General features: G+C 44.0%; 1 protein-coding gene across 1 annotated transcript in view; it reads right to left on the bottom strand.

Moving 5' to 3' along the window:
- The window catches only part of TTLL12 (tubulin tyrosine ligase like 12), a 335487-nt gene that overhangs the window by 87429 nt on the left and 221000 nt on the right, over positions 1-27058 (bottom strand). The window contains exon 10 of the mRNA XM_029600086.1: positions 2996-3107. Coding sequence (XP_029455946.1) covers positions 2996-3107 — 112 coding nt within the window. The remainder of the gene's footprint in view (positions 1-2995; positions 3108-27058) is intronic.

The raw sequence follows: 27058 nt of genomic DNA, 5'->3' as shown, positions 1-27058 counted from the left end.
GCAAGATACTTCGACCTGTTCATCCCTGGCGCCTAGCTCTCCTGAACTTTGGCTCTTGGAAGTCTCTTGTGTGCACACCAACACCACCTGGGCATACACGCGCATCCCTCCAAGATGCGCGCAAATACGTGCTCAAGACTAGGCTGCACTCATATGCACTCAAGTACCCATGAAAATATGCACTCCAGTCTAGGTTGCGGTCTTTCACGCACAAGTACCTATATAAATATATGCTCAAGTACCTGCGCAAGTACGCACTCAAGTCTAGGTCGCAGATGTATACGCTCAAAACTATGCCGTGGCCTTACGCGTACAGGTCCCCGTACATGCAACTGCCATGTGACAAGAATGAGTGCAAGGACCTACACATGTGGGAAAAGAACTGCTGCTGCGGCCTACCACGCAGCTAAGCAAATCCTTCCTGTACCTTCAGCCCATTTAGGCCCAGATCCATTCCACATCCGACACTGAAAATCAGCAAAGGCTTGAAGAGATTCACAACTTAGGCCTCATGACTGGCCAAGAATCCCTGGGGACTGAGGCAGAGAGCCAGCATCTCCCGCTACCTATTCAGCTAAACAAGCTTTGTGCATAAGCAAATTAAAACCGGCAGAAGACTTCTACCAGAACCAGAGACTCCTCAGTCAGTGCAAGTGTCTCTCTGAACCGCTGGCAATAGTTTAGGAGGGGGATTCCCCTGCTCCCACCAATGCTGCAGACCATGCTAGGGAATCTAAAATGGCCACCATTCTCATGCTAACAAGGAAAGCCTTAGTGCTAGATCCTGTCACCCATGAGGTTCATTTAGTCATCTATCACTGGACTCCCCCAAAGGCCTTCCCCAGCAGGGATGTGCACAGAATACAAGCAGACAACTTAGGCGTGATCGCGAGTCTGCACACAAACAGCACTGTCTGCCTCACGGCATTGCCAAGCGGCTTGAGCAGTGAACCGCTATTACCACCCCATTTACCTGAACCTCAGGAAACCCCTGGATGACCAACTCTGCAGCAGTGAACAAGGCCCCAAATGACCAGCACAAAGATTCCACTGCCTCCTAGTCACTCTTGCTTGTTTTTTTGTTTTTGTTTTTTTTTTTTTAAAACTGCACACACTGGTGTATCTAGCCTCTGAACAAAGAGGAACAGAAATTCAATTTGTCCCTACTCAGACAGGACTCCAAATGCAGAGCTGCCAGTGGAACCAACACTGGCTCATGAGGGATGAGGGATCTCGACTACCAGATATACATACCCACAGAATCTCAGAGCGAGCTAACATCAAGGGTCACCGCTTCCTGCTCGCCTGCCTCAAACTGGGGGGAATGGCCCCACCAGGACTTGACCCCCGGGAGGAACTGGAAATCTTTTTTTCTTTTATATACTCCAGACTGCAGGATTTACCAACTACCATCTGCTGGAGACAGAGAAAACTGAGGGACTGAGGTGGCACACTGGGTTGTGCATAGTGTCAGTGATGTTTTGTGTCTCCATCTGCAGGCAGAGAGGCAAAACCCAGGAGTCTGGATTGATCTGGATACGTACAGAGAACAGTGGTTTGTGATATGGTCTATAATTGATATGGAAGACCAATGCTTGAAGATAAGTCATTTCGCGGAACCAGGCCCTTCGTTTTTACTTTGTGGGGCAGTTATTCTATGACCTACAGGTCATACATGTCACCTAAGATGTTTAGAAGTCACTTTTAAGCTTACTTTCTGCAGGGAAGAAGGCTTAAGGACTCATCATGTCTGTGCAGACGCCTAATAACTTTTGTGTTTAGCATTTGATCCACACTAACATTTTCAGTACAAGTCAGGGTGTTCTGATTTGCGTGGATGGAAAAAAAAACCCCAAACAAAACTTGTGTATACACATGCCAGAAAGGAGGCTTCATTAGTTCTGCATGGAACTTTCTTACATGGACAGCAAATACAAATTAGGATGATTCTTTCCAGAGCAGAATTCATTCAATATGAATTTTCCTACTCTCAAAGGATCCACTGCTGTCCTCAAATCTTGCATCTTCAAAAATCTGTTAGCTTAATAAAGATACCATCAGTAGCTGAACAAAAAGGTAGCATTTCTCTTGCCAACTATTTTTGGTGGTCTAACTTAGAAGTTACCTTTTCTTTTGTAAAGAATTAGCCAGGTTACTTTGTTGATTGCAAGGTCACTTTAAAGCATTTGTACACTACTTAAAATCACCCTGTAAAAACTGGAAATTTTTGCTTCAGGTATATTCCATGTTGTAGTCATTCAGACTTCAGGTTATGACTTAGTGATATCATCAGCAGATGAAAAAACCAAACCTAAACATTCCACCTATACTAATCAGTAACAGAGTAAAGAATGATTCTACACAGAAAATGAAGATCTGATTTGTAAAAATAGGAAGTTCGGGTATCTTGTTTTCATAAATGGCCTGATTCAGCAAGCTCTTTTCCCATGGAGATAGAATTTGGGGGGGGGGGGGGGGTGGAAGCAGAGTGGACATGCTTAGGGAGGGTAATTTTATAACTGCCTGTATGTGCATTGTACACGCAGACTTCAGAGTATTTTCAAAGCAAATTTTTGCAGACAAGTTTGCTTTCAAAATCTTCGAGTTATAGGCTGAGTATGTGTACACATTACTTCACACAAAGTTATACCTGCTTTAAGGAATGCACAATTTGTGCAGGATAACTTAACACGCATACTTTTTAATAAAAACAAGTATACATTTAAGTCGCAACTCTGCTACCCCATCACCCCTTCCCCAGAATGTCTTGTCTCAGTGCATGAAATTGGTTACTTTCACATGTACTGAGCCCAGGTCAATTTTAGAACAACCATTTACACACAAATAGCAACACTTCAATAAGTAACATGCCCTTCTCATGACTTTTCTAAAGAAACAGAAGACTATATTTCTAAAAGCTAAAAAATTGCTTTATACCATTGCATGCATACATTCAAACACTACTAAATTAAAAAGACATTAAATTTTTACTAACTTTAGGTGTGCTCTCTCTTTGTCTAATGATATAGCCAAGGTTGTTGGTGATATGAGTATCCAGACTCCTAGCTAAGTTCCATGGCTTACAGATCCAGTGATTGTCTTCATCCCTAAAAAATATTAAATTAAAGATACCACATGACTTGGCATACATATACATAATATATACCTTTGATTTCTGAAAAAGCTTTTGGTTGAACTAAAACACACTTCTCTGAAATTTCAACTCCTAAAATACAAGTGGCTAAAACCATTTATAATGTTGAGATTACTACCTGATAATCTCCTTTTCCTTAGTGTAGACAGATGGACTCAGAACGAATGGGATAGTATCCGCGTGCTAGCAGTTGGAGACGGATCTGACGTCAGCACGGGGGTATATATATCCCCACAGGAAGCGTAGCAACTCAGTAATCTTCCTTGCAAAAGCTGTTATGGAAATGTGTACTGACGCTCAGTAAAAAGTGAAAACAGGATTCTCCTGACCGATTGATAGTAGCTGGAGACCGCCAGCATTCACAACCGGAAGGCGTTAACACCAGGTAGGGTGTACGCTCTTATGGAACAGAAGACATGGCTTACCTTGAATCGGTGAAACCCATGTACACAGGCAGCTGGGCGGGATGCTGAGTCCATCTGTCTACACTAAGGAAAAGGAGATTATCAGGTAGTAATCGCAACATTTCCTGGCGTGTAGCCAGATGGACTCAGAACGAATGGGATGTACAAAAGCTTTACTCCCAGCCTGGGCGGGAGGCTGCCTGAGGACCATGTAGTACCGCCCTCGCAAATGCTGAGTCCTCCCTGGCCTGGACATCCAGACGGTAGAATCTGGAGAAGGTATGGAGGGAGGACCACGTCGCCGCTTTACAGATTTCTGCAGGCGACAGCATCCTGGATTCAGCCCAGGATGTCGCTTGTGCTCTGGTAGAATGAGCCTTGACTTGTAGAGGCGGAGACTTCCCGGCTTCTACGTAAGCTGCTCTGATAACTTCTTTAATCCAGCGGGCGATGGTGGGCCGCGAGGCCGCTTCACCTTGCTTCTTCCCGCTGTGCAGGATGAACAGATGGTCCATCTTTCGTAGTTGTTGTGTCACTTCCAAATATCTGGGCAGCATTCTGCCAATGTCGAGATGGCGTAATAAACGCCCTTCTTCAGATTTCTTCAAACCCGCAGTGGTAGGCAAGGATATGGTTTGGTTAAGATGAAACTGTGAAACCACTTTCGGTAGAAAGGAGGGGACCGTCCGAAGATGGATAGCCTCCGGAGTGATTCTGAGAAATGGATCACGGCAGGACAATGCTTGTAGCTCTGAGATGCGGCGGGCTGAACATACAGCCAGCAAGAACACCACCTTCAAGGTGAGAGAACGGAGAGACAGTCCCCGAAGGGGTCTGAAGGTGGATCCCGCGAGGAAATCCAAAACAAGATTGAGGTTCCATAAGGGCACAGGCCACTTTAGTGGCGGACGAATATGCTTGACTCCTTGCAGGAAGCGAGAAACATCTGGGTGCTTGGCGATGGTCTTGCCATCCCTCCTGGGACCATAGCAAGACAGCGCAGCCACCTGAACCTTGATGGAGCTGAGGGAGAGACCCTTCTGAAGACCATCCTGCAGGAAATCCAACACAATAGGGATTGTGGTCGCATGGGGATTGGTGCCATGAGTGTCGCACCATGCTTCGAATACTCTCCAGATGCGAATGTAGGTGAGGGATGTGGAAAACTTGCGAGCTCGGAGGAGTGTATCAATCACGGGCTCCGAGTAACCTCTTTTCTTCAGTCTAACCCTCTCAAGGGCCAGACCGTAAGAGAGAATTGAGCTGGATCCTCGTGGAGGATGGGACCTTGACGTAGAAGGTCCTGGAGAGGAGGCAGGGGAAGAGGCTCCCCTGCCAGTAGTCTTCTCATGTCTGCGTACCAGGGTCTTCTTGGCCAGTCTGGTGCCACTGGAAAAACTAGGCCCCGGTGATTCTGAATCTTGTGGATGATGGTGCCCAGCAGAGGCCACGGAGGAAAGGCGTATAGCAGAGTCCCTGGAGGCCACGGCTGAACCAGGGCATCGATTCCGTGTGAGAACGGGTTGCGCTTGCGGCTGAAGTATCTGGGTACTTGAGCATTGGACTTGTCCGCCAGTAAATCCATGTCCGGAATCCCCCAGTGATCCACAATCATCTGGAAGGCTGTGGGTGACAGCTGCCACTCTCCAGGATTTAGGCTTTCTCTGCTGAGGAAGTCCGCTGTGGTATTGTCCTTCCCGGCAATGTGGACGGCGGAAATGTCCTGCAGATTCGCCTCTGCCCAAGCCATCAGTGGGGCGATCTCCAGAGATACTTGTCGGCTTCTGGTTCCGCCCTGACGGTTGATGTATGCCACCATGGTGGCGTTGTCGGACATCACTCTGACTGCTCTGTTCTCCAGCCTGTGAGCAAATCAAAGGCATGCCAATCGGACTGCCCGGGCCTCTAGACGGTTGATGTTCCACGCTGACTCCTCTCTGTTCCACCGCCCTTGTGCAGTGAGTTCTTCGCAGTGTGCTCCCCAGCCGCTCAGGCTGACATCTGTGGTGAGCAAGGTCCACATGGGTGAGGACATCTTCGCCCCCCTGCTCATGTGGTTGGACCGCAACCACCACCATAACTGTGTCCGGACTCTGGCAGGCAGAGGAAGGTGCGTGGAATAGTTCCGTAGACGGGGGCTCCAGCGAGAGAGCAGGGAGTGTTGTAAAGGTCTCATATGGGCCCTCGCCCAAGGCACCACTTCCAGGGTGGATGCCATGAGACCAAGAACTTGCAGATAATCCCAGGCTATGGGCTGACTGGCTCCCATCAAATACTGGATACGCTGCTGAAGTTTCAACTTTCTCTTGGTAGTGAGACTGACTGTGTCCGCCCGGGTGTCGAACTGTACTCCCAGGTATTCCAGAGACTGGGAAGGCTTTAGGCAGCTCTTGCTGAGGTTGATCACAAGCTTTCCAGAAGGGCGATTACTCTGTCGGTCGTCCGAAGGCTCTCCTCTCGAGATTTCGCCCGGATTAGCCAGTCGTCTAGGTAGGGATGGACCAGAATTCCTTCCCTCCTGAGTGCCGCTGCTACCACTACGACCACCTTGGTGAATGTCCGTGGTGACGTGGCCAACCCGAAGGGCAGAGCCCGGAATTGGAAGTGGCGTCCCAGAACCTTGAAGCGTAGGTAGCGCTGATGATCCGGATGGATCGGGATATGCAGGTATGCCTCTGACAGGTCTAATGCCGTGAGGAATTCCCCTGGCTGTACTGCAGCCTTGACGGAGCGCAGAGTCTCCATGCGAAACCTCGGTACCCGCAAGTATCGATTGACTGACTTGAGGTCCAGCACAGGCCGAAAGGTGCCCCCTTTCTTGGGTACCATGAAATAAATGGAATAGTGTCCAGAATTCACTTCCCAAGCAGGTACTAGGATGATGGCTTTCAAGGACAGGAGCCTCGCCAAGGTAGCTTCCAACACTGCCTTCTTGTGTATGGGACAGGAGGATTCCACAAACTTGTCCGGAGGGAGATGATGAAAGTCCAGATAATATCCCTCCCGTATAATGGTGAGGACCCACTGGTCCGACGTAATCTTGACCCATCTGGGGTAGAAGAGGGTTAACCTGCCCCCTATGGCTCCGTCCCCCAGATGAATCGGCGGATTCTCATTGGGAGGTGCGGCCGGGACCCGAGCCTGGGCCCGCTCCCCGCTTGCGCTGCTTGGTCAGAAAGGACTGATTCCTGGCCTGAGGGCGCGGTGCCTGGTAGCGACCCCTGTAAGGAACAAAGCGCTGGGAACTCCTGGCCCTGGAGGGCCTTGGAAAGGCGCGTTGGCCCCTTCTGAACCGATCTTCTGGTAGTCTGGGCACTGGAGAGGCACCCCATGTACTGGCCAGTTTATCAAGGTTGCTGCCAAATTGGAAAGAGCCCTTAAAGGGCAATCTGGTAAGGCGTGTCTTGGAAGGCATATCAGCTGACCATTTCCGGATCCAGAGCTGCCTCCTGGCAGCTACGGAGGATGAAATCCCCTTAGCTGTTTGTCCGGACGAGGTCAGATGCAGGATCCGTGAGGAACGAAAGAGCTGACTCCATGTCTGCCGCCAGAGCGTTGTTTCTAACCTGTGACAAACAGGCACGCGTCACCACTGTGCAACAAGTTGCGATCCGCAAAGATAGAGCTGCCACCTCAAAGGTCTGTTTCAGAATGGCGTCCAGTCGCCGGTCATGAGGCTCCCTGAGGGCCGTCCCCCCTTCAACTGGAATGGTAGTGCGCTTGATCACAGCGCTAATCAAGGCGTCCACCTGAGGGCACGCCAGCAGGTCCTGAATAGCCGGCGCCAATGGGTACATGCTCGTCAGAGCCCGGCCCCCTTTGAAAGAAGCCGCTGCCGCCGCCCATTCTAAATCTATCAGTTGTTGGGCCGCTTGTAAGAATGGAAAATGGCGGGCTGTAGGACGAAGACCTTCCAACAGGGGGTTCTGTGCGGAGGGCACCAAAGGGTTGGGACCTGTACTATCCAATTCTGCCAGACACTGAGACACCAGGTCGGAGAGATCCTCTTTAGGGAAGAACCGCCTCATGGTTCTATATGGCTCAATCACTGGGGGGAGGTCCCCCTCGTCCGGGGAGTTCGGACTTGTCCGGTGAGACCTCCTGGTCTGACTGATCCGGACTGTCCAGTGGCAGGAGGTCCCACTCGCGATAAGGGCGTGAGGGTCCAGGAACAGGATTCACAGGAGCCGCCACCGCAGCAGCCGCCGCAGTCGCAGCCACCGCAGGAACCACAGGAACAGCAGGAACCACAGGGCCTGGACGGGAAGCCGTTTGCATCTGTACGAAGGCATGAATCCCCTTAAAGAGATCCACCCAGGAAATTGAAGCAGCCTCTAATCGCCGGGGTACAAGATCCCCCGGGATTCCCGATTGGTCGAGACTGCCCCCTAAATCCGGGGTAGCCCCTGGGGAACTGTCAACAAATCGTGGCTGAGACCGGTCCTGGCCTAAGGGTCCCACGGCCTCCTCACATTGGGCACATAGGGAGTCTGGCTCTTCACTGCGCGTGGCCCTAAGCTGGCATGCAGAGCAGAGGCCAAGGGCTTTAATGCCTGAAGCAGGCGGCGCCGTCGCTGAAGACGCTGCTGCGTTCTGATCCATTGAAAAATGTGCGCAGAATGCTTAAAACAACAGGCGCGCAATAATAATAATATGCGGCAGCAATGGGCGCTTAATACAACAGGCGCACAATAATAATAATATGCGGCAGCAATGGACGCTTAATACAACAGGCGCACAATAATAATAATATGCGGCAGCAATGGGCGCTTAATACAACAGGCGCACAATAATAATAATATGCAGCAGCAATATGCGCAATATGTTCTCAGCAATAGGCGGCCAAGAAACAGCCCAAATGTATGCAATATGCACTCAGCAATATGCCGTTAGCAATACACGCACTATGGCTCACAATAGGCTTTCAGCAATATGCAGTTAGCAATATACGCTCAATAGCATTCAATAGGCGTTCAGCAATATGCGGTTAGCAATATACGCTCAATAGCATTCAACAGGCTTTCAGCAATATGCGGTAGCAATACACGCTCAATAGCTTTCAATAGGCGGTCAATAAACATGTGGATAAAGGTGAACCGGTAGATGTAGTGTATTTGGATTTTCAGAAGGCGTTTGACAAAGTCCCTCATGAGAGGCTTCTACGAAAACTAAAAAGTCATGGGATAGGAGGCGATGTCCTTTCGTGGATTACAAACTGGTTAAAAGACAGGAAACAGAGAGTAGGATTAAATGGTCAATATTCTCAGTGGAAAAGGGTAACAGTGGAGTACCTCAGGATCTGTATTGGGACCGGTTGCTTTTCAATATATATATAAATGATCTGGAAAGGAATACGACGAGTGAGGTTATCAAATTTGCGGATGATACAAAATTATTCAGAGTAGTTAAATCACAGGCAGACTGTGATACATTACAGGAGGACCTTGCAAGACTGGAAGATTGGGCATCCAAATGGCAGATGAAATTTAATGTGGACAAGTGCAAGGTGATGCACATAGGGAAAAATAACCCTTGCTGTAGTTACACGATGTTAGGTTCCATGTTAGGAGCTACCACCCAGGAAAAAGATCTAGTGCATCATAGTGGATAATACTTTAAAATCGTCGGCTCAGTGTGCCTGCAGCAGTCAAAAAAGGCAAATAGAATGTTAGGAATTATTAGGAAGGGAATGGTTAATAGATCGGAAAATGTCATAATGCCGTTTGTATCGCTCCATGGTGAGACCGCACCTTGAAATAATGTGTACAATTCTGGTCGCTGCATCTCAAAAAAGATATAGTTGCGATGGAGAAGGTACAGAGAAGGGCAACCAAAATGATAAAGGGGATGGAACAGCTCCCATATGAGGAAAGGCTGAAGAGGTTAGGGGCTGTTTCAGCTTGGAGAAGAGACGGCTGAGGGGGGATATGATAGAGGTCTTTAAGATCATGAGAGGTCTTGAACGAGTAGATGTGACTCGGTTATTTACACTTTCGAATAATAGAAGGACTAGGGGGCATTCCATGAAGTTAGCAAGTAACACATTTAAGACTAATTGGAGAAACTTCTTTTTCACTCAACGCACATAAAGCTCTGGAATTTGTTGCCAGAGAAGGTAGTTATGCAGTTAGTGTAGCTGGGTTCAAAAAGGTTTGGATAAGTTCTTGGAGGAGAAGTCCATTAATGGCTATTAATCAATTATACTTAGGGAATAGCCACTGCTATTAATTGCATCAGTAGCATGGGTTCTTCTTAGTGTTTGGGGTAATTGCCAGGTTCTTGTTGGCCTGGTTTTGGGCCTCTGTTGGAAACAGGATGCTGGGCTTGATGGACCCTTGGTCTGACCCAGCATGGCAATTTCTTATGTTCTTATGTTCTTATGTTAGCAATATACGCTCAATAGCATTCAACAGGCTTTCAGCAATATGCGGTTAGCAATATACGCTCAATAGCATTCAATAGGCATTCAGCAACAGGCAGTGTAGCAATACCTTTCTGTAACCGGCGGTTAGCAATACACGCTCAGTGGAAATGCTCACAACAATAAGGCCATATACGCACAAGAAGGAATAAACCTGCGCCGATTACCGGCGCCCTACCTGAACGAGGCCCACAAAATGGCGCCCTCCTTGGCGTGCCACGCCGCCGATCCTCTGTTCCTTCGGAGACCCGAACAACGAGATGTACGCCTCACCTGAATCTCGGCGCTTCTCAGCTGGAACTCAGGCGGTCTCCGGCTGCGGGGAGAGCGGGCAACTACCTTCACCACCGCTTTTGAGGATATGCACCCGCTGCCTCTTCCACGCCGGGACCGAGGCGCCTCGTGAGCCTCACCCGAACCTCGCCCGGGGGCTGTGTCCCTGCCGCGATTCGGCCGGACCGAGGAATTAACCTCCGGGGGGATCACAGGAATCACCCCGGGCAGCTCAACTGGGGGAGTGACCTGCGTGTATCACCGCAGGAGTGCGGGGCTCGATATTTTCACAGAAAGTAGAAAGTAGAATCTAGAATTATAAGAAAAGAGAAAAAGATTAAAGTAGTCTTGGAAAGCACGCTCGACTAGCGTGCAGGCACTCCAAACTGCTTTGGAGACGGAAATTACTGAGTTGCTACGCTTCCTGTGGGGATATATATACCCCCGTGCTGACGTCAGATCCGTCTCCAACTGCTAGCAAGCGGATACTATCCCATTCGTTCTGAGTCCATCTGGCTACACGCCAGGAAATAGTATTTTTCACCCACTTGGTTTTAATTTTAGTTAAGTTGGAATGCATCCACAGATAAATAGCAATATTTTATTGCACTATGCAGTCCTAGGAGAAAACATAACTTACTTACAATTTACTTATCTCAGTCTTCAGGGCTTCTTATGATGCTACACTGATTTCTTGCAAAGCAGTATCGAGCAAGTTCTGATATCAACTTATTAAGAATTATTAGCTTACACAAAGCTACATGGAAGGAAACTTCAGTTCATAGCATAGGCTAATCTGAAATAAGTAGCAAACAAAATATATTATCTTAAACTAGGGAGTCTACATTTGTACCTTAATAGCTTAGAGCTGGAGTTACATCCCCCTCTGCCAGCTGACAGATAAGAGAATCCGCAATCTGAGTCAATAGAGATTCCCAAGCTCAGAAACCTAGTACACTTTTGTGAGTAACACTTAAGTAAATAACTATCACGGCAAAACACATGTACAAATTTGTAGACAGTAGTAGTCCCATCTCATAGGAAATGTGTCAGGAATTAGAACAAAACTCCACACTAAAACCCAGCCTTGGCTCACACCCATAATCTGCTTCCTATGTTCCGGTGTCCGCTCTGTAGAATGTCTCTGGATAAAATCCCGTCCCAGACTTCATACTTTTCAAATTCATGTTGACCTCTCCTAGTCTGTTATTGTACTTGCCAAGGAAACTATGTCCATCTGACAAATTCATCATCTTTTTGCCATATAATTCCCTCCTCTGCTTTTACTTTCCCACCACCCTCTCCCTCTTCCCAGACTATGGCTGACAAGGTTCACATAATATCAACTTCTCAACCTTCTCTACTTTACCTCATTCTCCCCTACCTTCACTTCCTCTACTCTTCCCATCCACTGCCCATCCTTTCCTTCTTTCTGAATTCACAGTGGAAGAATTGCCCATCTTCTCTCCTCTTTTTAAACTCACTACTTGTTTCCTCTGACCCATTCCCACCCATCCCTCAGTTCCATTTCCCCTGCAGTCATCCATTCCATTTCTCACATTCTCACTCATTTCCCATTGCCTTCAAAACATGCGTGTGATCACACTATTTCTCAAAAAGCCATTAATGATCCCTACCTGTCCCATCTCTCTCCTCTCTTTTGCTTCAAACTATTTAAACATACTTTCCACTTCCATTGTCTTAACTTACTTTCATTTCAAGGAATTCTTGGTTCACTGCACTCCGATTTTCGCCCTCTACTTTCCACAGAAACGGCCTTTGCTAAAGTCTCCAGAGACCTGTTTATACCTAAAACCAAAGGCCTTCACTAACCCTTACCCACCTTGACCCATTTACCACTTTTGACACGGTTGATCGCCACCTGCTCTTCGATACTTTGTCCTCGTATTTCAGAACTCTGTCTTGCTTGGTTCTCTTCCTAACTCATCACAATTTTAGTTTGTCCTCTATTGCAAGCCAACTATTAATTGGTGGGAGTGAGGACTCTGTCCTCAGCTTCTCTTCTTTCTGTATACCAAATTTCCTTGGCTGTTCAGTGGTCTCAGTACACATCCCTGGACCATTACAATCTATTCAAAACTCAGATGCACAATTTATTTTTCACCAAAATAGTCACACTCATAATCCCTCCTCTCAAGTCACTACATTGGCTCCGTATTTATTTCTATATAGAGTTTAAGCTCATCTATAACAGCTTTCATTCTACAGTTCTTCACTTCCTCTACTCTCTTATATCATCCTACACCCCTCCTTATGAACTCCGCTAATATCTATCCACAAGTCACTCCCATCTTTACCCTTCTCCTTCAAAGCCAACTTCTGACTTGCTTTCTACCTGGCTGCACCGTATGCTTGGAATGAACTTTCTGCACTGATGCATTATCACTTTCTTGCCTTTTTAAAATCCAGTCTAAAACCAAACTTTTTAGGCCTTTTTAAATTTCAATCCCTGCCTAAAGCCTTATTGATTTTAATCATTTTAGGTAGGCTATAATTTTTTTAAATAAATGGAATTCCCAAAGACTCTTTTGCTCTCTCTGTTTGTCCTGAATAGACTAAAATCTACTGATTAGGTACTGTCTCATGTGCTTTTGTATAGTGCTGCATACATAAAGTAATGCTATAGAAGTAATAAATAGAAAAAAATTATATTTAATACCAGGTAAGCAATCTCCTTTAATGATCTTCTTGCTATAAGAGGATAGACGCTAGGATATATCACAGCAGTCCCTTAAATTGTAGGGAGGGAGATGAAAAGGTTAAGAAATACTGCTAACGCTTAACTTCCTGAATTACTTTTCCTCCAAAAGTCACATCAGCCAATAACATAGGTGGCCAACCAGTAGAATCTAAAAAAGATAGAAACAAGACAGCTGAAAAAGACCAGATGGCCATCCAGTCTGCCCATCCATCTAATTAAGCATTATAATTCTCAATACTTAGAGATCCTCTGAATTCAAGAAAGCATGGGATAAATACAGATACTGTTTTTGTCTCCACATCCACTGGGAGGCTGTTTCATACATCCACCACTCTCTTTATAAAGAAATATTTCCTAAGATTACTCCAGAGCCAATCCCCTTTCAAACTCATCACAGGACCCCCTTGTTCTAATCTAGAGCCTCCACCTTCTGTTGAAAAAAGGCTTACCACCTATGCATGGAAACCTTTGAGATATACTGAATGTCCTCTATCATCTGAAGACAGCTAAATCAATTCTGTTCGGCAAAGCTTTTGAATGATAGTTTATTTTATGTCTAGTACATGTATTTTATGTATTTTATTCATTTTAATGTATTACTATTGTGTTTTATAGATTTGTTGTATCCTCACCGAACATTCTGTGAGTGGAGAGAGCAGAATAGAAGTTATTGCTTAAATACATAAAAAAATAAGTATCTTTATTTATTTATTTATTTATTTAAGTTTTTTATATACCAACATTCAAGACGGTGGTCCCATCATGCTAGTTCACAAGAAACAGGGGTGAAATTATAATAAACTTTACCATTTAAACAATAGTGCAGAAAAGCAGTTACATATAACAAGGAAAACAATAACTTGGAATGAGAGAGGAATGAGGATCAGATAGTTATATACAAGTATAAATAACATTGTGAAAGGTGGTTATTAACGCTAATGCTAGCGGAGCTTGTTGCATGAAGGGAGTTAGATGGAGTTGGAGTTAGGGAAGGCCTGTGTGAACAGCCACGTTTTGAGTCTTTTCTTGAATGTTGAAATGTTGGGTTCCATTCTAAGATCGGGGGAATGGAGTTCCATAATGGTGGACCGGCTGTGGAGAATGCCGATCTCTAAGCGTGATGTGTCTGGTAGTTCTTGGCTGGAGGGTACTTGAAGTGATCCTTTGTAAGCATCTCTTGTCGGTCTTGTGGAATTGGTGTAATCGGAGAGGAATATGGAGATCGATTGGGGCTAATTGATGGATGTTTTTGAAAATGGTGAGAATGGCCTTGTAGATTATTATCTGAAGTGGATGGGCAGCCAATGGAGGTCCATCAAGATGGGTGTTATGTGTTCTCTTCTCCTGGTGTTGGTGAGTATCGGGCGGAGGCATTTTGTACCATTTGTAATGGTTTGGTATGTGATGAAGGGAGGAGACCAAGGCATGATGGGTGTTACAATAGTCCAGCTTTGCGAAAATGATTGATTGTAGGATCGTTCTGAAGTCATGTGTGTGGAAGAGAGGTCGTATTCTTTTCCGCACTTGGAGCTTATAAAAAGCAGTCTCTGGTGGTTTTGGTTGATGTTGGCTTTCAGGTTTAGGTGATTGTCAATTTGAACTCCCAAGATCTCCTCACTTGTGTAGTGCTTGGTACGATAGGATGAGTGTATGTGATGGAACTGTTTTCAGGAGTGATGAGTAGAAGTTCCGTTTTTGATGAATTTATTATCAGGTTGAGACTTGTAAGCAGTTGTTTGATATTTTGGAGGCAGGATTCCCAGTACAACAGTGTTTTTTGCGAGCGATTCTTCGATGGGGATCAGTACCTGAATATCGTCGGCGTATAGAAAATGTTTGAGATTGAGGTCAGTGAGAAGTTTACATAAGGGTAACAGATAAATGTTAAACAGGTAGGAGACAGGGATGAACCCTGAGGGACTCCTACTGCTGCGGGGTGTAGAGAGGATTCTTTATTATGAATTTTGACCTTATAACCTCTATTGCTGAGGAAGGTTCTGAACCATGATAGGGCAGTGCCTGAGATACCTATGGCTGATAATTGGTTGATGAGAAGGGAGTGATTGACCGTATCAATGCAGACGAGAGGTCAAGTAGTATCAGAAGGAAGGCTTGTCCTTTGTCTAAGCCTAGGATGATGTAGTCAGTCATAGAGATGAGGAGGGCTTCCGTGCTTAAGGTTTTACGGAATCCGTATTGTGATGGAAATAGAAGGTTGTTGTCTTCAATGTGGTTTGAGAGTCGTGAATTTACCAATTTTTCCATTATCTTGGCTATGAATGGGAGGTTAGCTATCGGTCTGAAATTTTTAGGATCGTTTGGGTCGAGATTTGGTTTTTTGAGAAGGGGTTTGAGTGAGGCAAGTTTGAGGTTGTCCGGGTAGAGTCCTTGTGTGAGGGAGCAATTTATGATGTCTGCCAGGGTTTTGGAGATAGATTCTGGAATTGCTAGTAGTAGTTTGGCTGGGATGTGATCCGAAGGATGAGAGGAAGGTTTCATTTCCTTAGGATTCCTTGGAATCTCAGCGGATGAAGTTGTGTCGAGTTCTTCTAAACGAGTGTAGTTGATTGAGGGTTGAGGAGTGGTTAGTGGAACAGTGGGTTCGTGGGGAGCTGCGATAGGAGAGTATTGATTTTATTGTTGAAGAAAAGAGCTAGTTCTTCTGCTTTTGATTGAGCTTGGTCATGTGAGATCTCAGGTTGTTTAACTTGTGTGAGGTTGGCTACATAGCTGAAGAGGGCTTTGGCATCGAAAACAAGGTCGTGTATCTTTGAGGCGTAGTAGTCCCTCTTGGATCTTAGGGTGCTGATTGTATTGATGCAGAGATGCTTTGTAGATTGAAAGGGTGGTTGTTCCTGGGTTTTTGCGCCATTTAGTCTCGTTTGTCTTAGTTGGAGTTTGAGCTTTCTTAATTCTGCTGAGAACCATGGCTGTCTTTTGGAGGAATTCTGGTGTGGTTTTTTTGTAATAAGAGGGCATAGTTTGTTGGCTATAGTTTCGGTGATTATCTCGCCTTTCCTTTAGGGCAGTGGTTCCCAAATCTGTCCTGGGGACAGCCCAGCCAGTCAGGACAGCCACAATGAATATGGCATGAGCGAGATTTGCATGCACTGTTCTGAAAATTGATTGAGGTTTACTTCACTTTCAATCTTATTTGTATGTTTCATGTAGTCTTACTCCAAGCCCTTCCACGGTGAACACATTTGTTAAGCAATTTGTTTTTTCCTAATCAGCCTCTACAAATTCCTCCCCTTTACCTTTGAGTCTCACAATGTCACTTTTGCACTTCCTTCTTAAAAACCCCCCCCCCCAAAAAAACTTGTTCCCTCATTTTACCCATATTTGCTAATTTTTCTTCTATTTTAAGTTTTGCATTCCTGACTACTTTCCCAGCTTCATTTAATTTTTCCAGACATTGTCGCTTGTCCTCCTCTTTCTGTGATCTCTTGTAGTTTATGAATGCTAACTTTTTTCCATTACCTTTTCAGCTCTTCTTTAGAAAAGCTAACAGCCTCTTTTTTCCTCTTCTCTTTATTTCCTTTCCTAACAAAAAGATTAGTTGCCTTTATGAAATTTCCTTTTAGTTTTGCACAGGGACGATTAAGAGGTCACTAATTCTAATGGCTTTTTCTCTAAAGCATACACCTAATCTCCCCTCTCTCTTTAATGCGTTACCCTACCCCCCTTACCATCCCTACTCCCCCCTCCCCTCTCTTCATTCCATATTCTGCACAAATGACATATTTTATGTGATACACTATTATTGTACATATTGTATATACTTGCAAACTTTGCTTATAATAATTTAATAATCTAACACTATTCGCCTTCATATTTCCCTCCCCATTCATTTACTCTCTTGTTAACATGTTATTCTTACACTATGTTAAACCTTATATTTCCCCCCCCTTTTCAATTTCTCACTTGTTAACATGTTATATTTGTACTATGTTAAATTTGTTCGATGTAAAGTGCCACCCCAGGCACCTGTTTTATGTTACGCTGTGAACCGATGTGATATCATTGATGAATGTCTGTATATAAAACCTTTAAATAAATAAATAAATACTGGTTATTTATATTTACTGCTTAGTTCGATGTAAACCGAGTTGATTTGTATCAAGTCGGTATATAAAAGCCTTTTTAATAATAATGGGAAGGCCATTGCTCTCTATACAGGACATATCCTGGTAATAATAAACCCGACTGCAAACACTCTGGCTTCATAAGCATCTATATGTTAATTCTTTTAAATATCCAGATATTGAGAGCTTAGAAATAAGCAAACACTGCTGAATGTTACTATATAATACAAAAAGATGTCAGCAAAACAAATATTTAGTAGGAGACAAGCTGGAAGCAAGAACTCTTAAACTAAATCCTTCTAATTCAAAGCACTGGTCACAAAGAATAGACAGAAAGCGTTTAAAATAAGAAGGGGGAGAGATCACATGATATAGTGAGCAAGGAAAGATGTGATTTTCTTTGCTCGGGACTCTCACCTCCCTGAGCTGCTTCCATTGGACAACATTTAAGATCTGCAGATCGCTAAGAGGTGCATGACTGCTGCAGGAATTCAGCCCAAACTTCAACTAGACTATGTCGATCAGATTTGCCGAAAAAGAAAGGAAAAAACAAGGCTGGGTGATTGAAAAATGGCAGATGCCAGACCTAGCCCGGAATGAAATCAGCAGTGGCCGATGCACTCAAACCACAATTTTAAAAAAGTTGAAAAACTGGAAGAGGTAACCTTGACACTGAACGCATATGATAAGCATTTTATGGATGTGGAACGAGTCTCTGATCAATGATTTCCTGGAGATGGTTCAAGCCGACATGGGAGAACTGCAGCAGCTGATAAAAAGCAAGATGAATGACTAAAGGACCTTGAAAACAGGTCCCGCCAAAATAATTTGCAGCTAATTAGATTACCAGAATCCATTAAAGAAAGAATTGCCTGGATTCTTAGAGTCCTGAATAATGCAGGAATTAGGCCTCTCAAGCACTCATGGCCTGTTGTGTATTGAGCAAGCTCACCGGCTGGGGTTATGGAAAGACTCCACGGACAGCAAAGGGCGGTTATGATGAAGATTCTGGGTTTCCTGCATATGACCAAAATATTACAAAAGATACGTACCAGGAAAAAGCTCACATATGGCAAAAAACTTGCTATTCTAGGATTACTCAGTGATGTTTGTCAGCATAGTGGTGTGAGTTCACCCCATGTGTTCGGGAGTAAAATTTTGCTCTTCTAAACCTGGTCAAACTGAGAATAAACCAAAATGATGGTTGTTAAAATGGTGCCAGTCGATTTGATGACGCCCAAAATTTGTGGAGCTGAGAGTGAAATAAGTTTAGCGAAATGTGGTAATTAAAGAATTTGACAGCTTGCTTGATGACCTACGAGGTTTGTGCTTTGATGGATATGGATGCCAGTGCTTAAAAAGACCCCAATTGTCGACTACAGAAAAGGACATTTCTTGCAAACATATCTGTGTTCTGCCGTTTAGGAGTGAGATTTGCAAGATAATTAAAATTTAGGGATCAAGTTATTGTTGCAGTCTACACTTTGTAACTTTTGTTTTCTTTATTCACTACACGTTACAAATGTAGGGGGGCTTCAAACTATTGTGATTCAAGCTATTTTACTAGATACAGGCAGGCTTGGATCCTATTATGCCTGTGTGATTGTGAAGTGGGTTGGGGGAGGACCTAAAACATCACTGAGTGATCTTGACACTGTAATGTGTATGAGGTATGAGGAAGATAAGGGGGGGGGGGGGGGGAGGGCAGATGGGTTGGGAGATACAGAAGTGGGTATTTGATGTCTGGAGTGACAAACAAATGATGAGTGGGCTAGATGGGATGCGCCTTAAGCAATGGGATGACATCAGGAACCTTAGCTGGGAGGTTTCCTGCTGGATGTATGCACAAACAGGGAGACTTGATAATACAATTTGTTGGAATGGGTAAGAACACAGTTAAATTAGTATCTTGGAATGTTTGTGATATCCATTCATAAAACGTTTGAATATTTTAATAGCTTTGAACAAAATGAAAGCTGACATAGTCCACCTGGCCAAGATGGTGAGACGACATAGGAAAATGTGGGAGGGAGGTTTTGGATCTTAGGTAGAAAGCTGAAATCTAGAACCTCCAGGGTAGCATTCTCTGAAATGCTCCCTGGTCCACGCGCAGGTCCCCAAAGGCAGGCAGAGCTCCGGAATCTCAATGCGTGGATGAGACGATGGTGCAAGATAGAGGGATTCAGTTTTGTAAGGAACTGAGAAACCTTTTGGGGAAGGGGGAATCTTTTCTGAAGAAATGGGCTCCATCTTAACCAGGGTGGAACAAGCTACTGGTGCTAACCTTTAAAAAGGAGATAGAGCAGCTATTAAACTAGAACAAAAGGGAAAGCCAACAGTCGCTCAGCAGCGCATGGTTCGGAGGGAAATATCTTCCAAGGATACCAATGCCACATTAGAATTAGGGCATCCCAACAGTGATGTTCCATTAATAAGAAAAGTAATCCAAGTGCCTGTAATTAAAAACTCACCTGAGCATTAAAAGATTTCCAATTTATCCTATCAATTAGAAAGCCAGATGAAAATACAAACAAAAACACACTTTGAAATGTTCATGTGCTAATGCCAGAAGGTCTAAGTAGTAAGATGGGAGAACTGCATGAGACTAAATCGACAATTGAATATTTATGGGTAGAAATCCATTGTTGTTGGGAAAAATATAGTGATAGTAGTATACTACTGTCCACCGGGCCAAGATGGGACAGTGAAATGCTAAGAGGAAATTAGGGAAGCTATAACAAATTGGTAGTTAGTGCAGTAAATAATGGTAGATTTGAATTATGCCAATACAGACTGGGTAAATGTATCATCGGGTCACGCTAGAGAGAGAAAGTTCCTGGATGGAATTAAATGACGGTTGTATGGAGCTATTGGTTCTGGAAACCATCGAGAGAGGGAGCAATTTTAGATCTAATCTTAGTGGAGCACAGCATTGGTGAGAGAGGTAACGGTGGTGGGCTGCTTGTAATAGTGATCATAATATGATCAAATTTGAATTGACAGGAAGGGGGACAGTAAGTAAATCTACAGCTCTAGTGCTAAACTTTCAAAAGGGAAGCTTTGATAAAATGAGAAAAAATAGTTAGAAAAAAAACTGAAAGGAGCAGTTACAAAGGTAAAAAGTGTGTAAGAGGCGTGGATATTGTTAAAAAAAATACCATCTTAGAAGCATAGCCCAGATGTATTCCACACATTAAAAAAGGTGGAAAGAAGGCAAAACGATCACCAGCATGGTTAAAAGGTGAGGTGAAAGAGGCTATTTTAGCCAAAAGATCTTCAATCAAAAATTGGAAGAAGGATCCAACAGAAGAAAATAGGATAAAGCATAAGCGCTAGCAAGTTAAATATAAGACATTGATAAGCTAGGCTAAGAGAGAATTTGAAAAGAAGTTGTCTGCAGAGGCAAAAACTCACAGTAAATTTTATTTTAAATATATCCGAAGTAGAAAGCCTGCAAGGGAGTTAGCTGGACTGTTAGATGATTGAGGGGTTAAAGGGGCACTTAAAGAAGATAAGGCCATTGTGGAAAAATGTTGCTCTGGTGTTTACTGAAGAGAATATTGGGGAAATACCTGTTCCGGAGAAGGTTTTCATGGGTAATGATTCAGATTAACTGAACCAAATCACGGTGAACCCAGAAGATGTGGTAGGCCTGATTGACAAACTGAAGCGTAGTAAATCACCTGGACTGGATGGTATACACCCCAGGGTACTGAAGGAACTAAAAAATGAAATTTCAGATCTATTAGTTAAAATTTGTAACCTATCATTAAAATCATTCATTGTACCTGAAGACTTGAGGGTGGCTAATGTAACCCCAATATTTAAAAAGGGCTCCAGTGGCGATCCAGGAAACTACAGACTGGTTAGCCTGACTTCAGTGCCAGGAAAAATAGTGGAAAGTGTTCTAAAGATCAATATCACAGAACATATAGAAAGACATGGTTTAATGGAACAAAGAACAGCATGGCTTACTCAAGGCAAGTCTTGCCTCACAAATCCACCCCGGAGCCCTTTTTAAATATTGGGGTTACATTAGCCACCCTCCAGTCTTCAGGTACAATGGATGATTTTAATAATAGGTTACAAATTTTTCCTAGTAGGTCTGAAATTTCATTTTGAGTTCCTTCAAAACCCTGGGGTGTATACCATCCGGTCCAGGTGATTTACTACTCTTCAGTTTGTCAATCAGGCCTACCACATCTTTTAGGTTCACCATGATTTGGTTCAGTCCATCTGAATCATTACCCATGAAAACCTTCTCTGATGCGGGTATCTCCCCAACATACTCTTCAGTAAACACTGAAGCAAAAAAATCATTTAATCTTTCCATGATGGCCTTATCTTCTCTAATTGCCCCTTTAACCCCTTGATCTTCTAACGGTCCAACTGACTCTTTCACAGGCTCTCTTAGGTAGAAAGCTGAAAACCAGAACCTCCAGGGTAACATTCTTTGAAATGCTCCCTGGTCCATGCGCAGGTCCCCAGAGGCAGCAGAGCTCCGGAATCTCAATGCATGGATGAGACGATGGTGTAAGGAAGAGGGATTCAGTTTTGTAAGGAACTGGGAAACTTTTTGGGGAAGGGGGGTGGGGGAGTCTTTTCCGAAGATATGGGCTCCACCTTAACCAGGGTGGAACCAGGCTGCTGGCGCTAACCTTTAAAAAGGAGACAGAGAAGCTTTTAAACTAGAACAAAGGGGAAAGCCAACAGTCGCTAGTTAGTGCATGGCTCTGAGGGAGGTATCTTCGAAGGATACTAATGAAGCATTAGAGTTAGGGTAACCCAACAGAGAGGTTCCAATAATAGAAAAAAGTAGTCCATGTGTTTATAAGTAAAAAATCACCTGAGCTTAAAGATTCCAAATTATTCCTGACAACTGAAAAGCAGAATGTTAATACAAAACAAAAAACACATTTTGAAATGTTTGCATGCTAATGCCAGAAGTCTAAGAAGTAAGATGGGAGAGTTAGTGTATAGCACTAAATGATGAGACTTAATTGGCATCTCAGAGACAAGGTGGAAGGAAGATAACCAATAGGACGATGGGGTACCAGGGTACAAATTATATCGCAGTGATAGAGAGGAACAACTTGGTGGCAGGGTGGCGCTTTATGTTCAGGATGGCATACAGTCCAACAGGATAAAGATCCTGCAAGAGAGTCTATATTTTATTTTCTTATTTTTCTATACCACCTATCATCAGCAGTTTACAAATTTTACATACATAAAATTTTAAAATAAATAAAATACAATACCAGTGCAAAATAGTGTAAAACATACAACATGAATAAGCGACTCTTGACCTTCCCCTCCAAACTCTTCAGCCTTGTCTCTTTACTTTTGCATATAACCCTCCTTAAAAAGTCAGGTTTTTAACATTTCCCTAAATAGCTTATGCTCTCTCATTAGCCTTAACTTCTCCGGCATTGAATTCCGGCTACTAATCACTTATTCATGCACCATGTTCAAGCTAGCTTCCTTCACTGAGGTGGTCACTAAAAGACCTTGGACCTGATTTTTCAGCAGTTTTCTTGTTCACTGGAGGGGACCCTTTGATTAGCCTGCAGGCTGCGTTTATATTTTTTGCGGGCTTCCGCGAGTGCCTTCTCAACATTTTTGTGGGGGGAGTTCCTTTTTTTATTCTCTCTCTCTTCTTTTCTCTTCATGGTGACCGGCATTCCTGATTGGAACCTTTAATTACATACTGCAATGGCCATTTTCCTGGTTGGGACTAATTTGAACATAGAACGGATGACTGTAGTAGAGGGGGTAGGGGGCCGGGAACTTGGAAGGAAGGGAATAGTGAGAAAGATCAAGTAACTGGAAATTACAGGAGCATACATTTAAGAAACAAAATTTTTAACAAGGAAGAATTATTTACAAATTAAGTTACCATGAAATATAAAAGGTTATAATGACATAACATACTTCAATTTAGTTACAAAAGAGATTATGTTACAAAAGTGATTATGATGCAGTGGTTATAAAGAACCAAGGGTCATAAGGGGCAATTGAGGGGGAGACGATAGAGATAAAAGTGGTGATGGTGTGCAGTTAGGTGTAGGTCTGCTTGAAGAGCCAAGTCTTAAGGCTCTGCTTGAATTTTTTCGGGCATGATTCTTGGCGGAGGGAGGATGGTAGCTTGTTCCATAGGGTGGGCCCAGCTAAGGAAAATGCCCGGTCTTTGGTGGAGCAAAGCTTAGTGAGTTTGGGTGATGGGGTATGTAAAGTTGCTAGGTGTTGCTTTCTGGTAGGTCTGTCAGGGTTACGAAAGGCGAGATGTTCTTTAAACCAGTGCATGTTTTGGTTGTGAAGAGATTTGTGGATGAGAGTGAAGGATTTGTATTTGATTCTTGATGTAACGGGTAACCAGTGCAGGTGTTTGAGTACAGGGGTAATATGGTCGTTTTTGTGGGTGTTTGTGGAGAATGCAAGCTGCTGCATTTTGGGAGTAATTGGAGGGGTTGGAGAGTGCTTTTGGGTAAGCACAAGAGCATAGCATTGCAGTAATCAATTTCAATAGGATGATGGCTTGGAGTATTTTACAAAAGTCATTGAGGTGAAATATGGGGTGTAAGTTTTTTTTTAAGGTGTGCAATTTGAAGAATTGGTCTAAGCGTGGCGTTGATGAATTTTTTGAGGTTAAAATGATTATCAAGGGTAATCCCGAGGCTACGCACGTGTTGAGAGAAGGAGATGCTGGAGGGGGGTGCGTTGACCGACGGTAGAGGTGGCTTAATGTTGTGAGGTGAGATAAGGAGGAGCTCTGTTTTAAGCGCGAGGAAGTTGTTTGATAGTAGGGTGCTGATGCCAGCGAGGGCGGATTTCCAGGACTCGAGAGCTTTGTGTAGTGTGTCAGTTACGGGTATCAGGATCTGAACATCATCCGCATATATAAAATGCGGAAGGCCTAGCTTAGCGAGGAGATGGCAGAGGGGGAGAAGGTATATATTGAAAAGTGTAGAGGAGAGGGAGAAGCCTTGCGGTACACCTTGTGTTAAGAGTGATTGGTTTAGATCTGCAGTTTCCAATTTGAACACTATATTGTCTATCATGCAGGTAAGATTGGAACCAGTGGACAGCAGAACCTGAAATGCGATGTCATTGAGGCGTTCTATTAATATGTTGTGGTTGACAGTATCAAAAGCGGAAAGAGATATCAAGAAGTATCAAAATGTGTGAAAGACCTTTGTCTAGGCTTTTTAGGATGTGGTCGGAGATTGAAATGAGCAAGGTCTCTGTGCTATTGGTGTTTGCGAAAACCGTATTGGGAAGGGTAAGAGAATGTTATGTTCATCCAGATAGTGTGATAATTGGCGGTTGACTGATTTTTCTAAGATTTTTGCAATGAGGGACAGGTTGGAGATAGGGCGAAAGTTGGTGAGATCGGAGGGGTCTAGGGTGGGTTTTTTTTTACAATAGGTTTTACAATGGCATGTTTAAGATTTTTAGGTACATTGCCAAGCGAGATGGATCTGTTGATGATGTTCGAGATGGGTTTAGAGATGATTTTGGGGATGGTGAGGAGGGCTTTTGTTGAGATTGTATCTGAGGGGTGAGTAGAGGGTCTGATTTTTTTTTAGAATGGATTCAATTTCTAATGATGAGGTGGTTTCGAATGCGGAGAGCCTTGCAGTGGTGTTGTCATAAATGGTTTTTGTGGGCGATTGCATAGAGGGGAAACGTGACATGATGTTGTCTATTTTCTTGTGGAAGAAGGAAGCTAGGTATTCGCATTTGGCCTGGTCTTCTATGTCGGGCGAGGAGGGTGGGCTGGTTTTTGTTAAGTTGCTTACTAATTCAAATAGGGCTCCAGAATTGAATTGGAGATGGTGGATTCTTTGAGAGTAGAAATATTTTAGTTTTATCGATTGCTACTCGATATGTGTGGAGGTAAGATCTAAACTTAGCCAGTTGTGCAGGGGTGGGGTCTTTGCGCCATAATCTTTCAAGCTTTCTAAGATTATGTTTCATGGTTTTTAGCTCGGGGGTATACCAAGGTTGTTTATTTCTTTTTGATGGGTCAATTACACGCGATTGTGTAGGGCAGAGCTTATTGGCTATCAAACTGGTGATGTGGTTCCAGGAGGAGAGTGCCGTATCCGCGTCTGTTAAATCAAGTGTATTGAGGTCATTAGATAGGGCAGTTATTAGGTCTTCTTGCTTGCAATTACATCTGTAGGGGATGGTTTTTTTTTGATTGGGTGGGAGTGGTGGTATTATTCATAGTACAGATTATGTCAATGCGGAAGTGCTCGGACTAGGAAATGGGGATGCATGAAGGTGGGTTTGTTCGGATTTGGGAATTGGTAAATATGAGATCAAGGGTGTGGCCTGCCTTGTGTGTCGGGTGGGAGATGATCTGAATGAAGCCTAGGACATCTAAAGAGGTTAGGAGGGAGTCACAGGAGGACGAGATAGGTATGACATCGACATGGAGGTTAAAATCTCCAAGGATTATTGCTGGAACATGTATATTTGTGTTTTTGGAGATGTATTCTATCAAGGGGGAGGTATGCAGAGGCTTCCAAGTCGCCGCTCTACAAATTTCCTGTGGCAACACCAACTGAGCGACCAAGAGGTCCAACTCAGGCGACCAAGAGGTCGCCTGAGTTTGAGTGGAATGGGCCCTCAAGCCTTCCAGAACTGGCTTACCCTTAAGGATGTGTTACTAAAGATGGGAATTAGCAATCTGTTATTAGAGCTCTGTTAAAGCTGAGAGATTGCTATCTCCAGCAACTCCGTTAATAACAGATTGCTCTCTGTTATTATTTAGAATAGTTGTGGGTAGATCCTTGGACCAAAGGCAGGTGACCATGCCCTTGGGGGAGCTCCCGAGAGGGACCACGGGTCAGGCTTTGTGTAGGAGACAGACACACATTAGTTCTTTTATTAGACAATATATTAAACCACCAGAGGTGGCAGTAGTGAGCTGGAAGCACCCAGCTGGGCTGTAGTTCCCTCAGGTATTGGAACAGCGATCCCAAAGTGGCTGAGCTGTAGAGAAACTAAGAAAGTGAGTAAGAACATAAGAAATTGCCATGCTGGGACAGACCAAGGGTCCATCAAGCCCAGCATCCTGTTTCCAACAGAGGCCAAAAACCAGGCCACAAGAACCTGGCAATTACCCAAACACTAAGAAGAACCCATGCTACTGATGCAATTAATAGCAGTGGCTATTCCCTAAGTATAATTGATTAATAGCCATTAATGGACTTCTCCTCCAAGAACTTATCCAAACCTTTTTTGAACCCAGCTACACTAACTGCACTAACTACCTTCTCTGGCAACAAATTCCAGAGCTTTATTGTGCGTTGAGTGAAAAAGAATTTTCTCCAATTAGTCTTAAATGTGCCCCATGCTAACTTCATGGAGTGCCCCCTAGTCTTTCTACTATCCGAAAGAGTAAATAACCGATTCACATCTACCCGTTCTAGACCTCTCATGATTTTAAACACCTCTATCATATCCCCCCTCAGTCGTCTCTTCTCCAAGCTGAACAGCCCTAACCTCTTCAGCCTTTCCTCATAGGGGAGCTGTTCCATCCCCTTTATCATTTTGGTTGCCCTTCTCTGTACCTTCTCCATCGCAACTATATCTTTTTTGAGATGCAGCGACCAGAATTGTACACAGTATTCAAGGTGCGGTCTCACCATGGAGCGATACAGAGGCATTATGACATTTTCCGATCTATTAACCATTCCCTTCCTAATAATTCCTAACATTCTATTTGCTTTTTTGACTGCTGCAGCACACTGAGCCGACGATTTTAAAGTATTATCCACTATGATGCCTAGATCTTTTTCCTGGGTGGTAGCTCCTAACATGGAACCTAACATCGTGTAACTACAGCAAGGGTTATTTTTCCCTATGTGCATCACCTTGCACTTGTCCACATTAAATTTCATCTGCCATTTGGATGCCCAATCTTCCAGTCTTGCAAGGTCCTCCTGTAATGTATCACAGTCTGCCTGTGATTTAACTACTCTGAATAAT

This window comes from Rhinatrema bivittatum, chromosome 4 (genome assembly GCF_901001135.1).
Source record: "Rhinatrema bivittatum chromosome 4, aRhiBiv1.1, whole genome shotgun sequence".
Classification (NCBI taxonomy): Eukaryota; Metazoa; Chordata; class Amphibia; order Gymnophiona; family Rhinatrematidae; genus Rhinatrema; species Rhinatrema bivittatum.
Note: the sequence above shows the minus strand (reverse complement) of the source record. Positions and strands in the feature narration are given on the sequence as shown.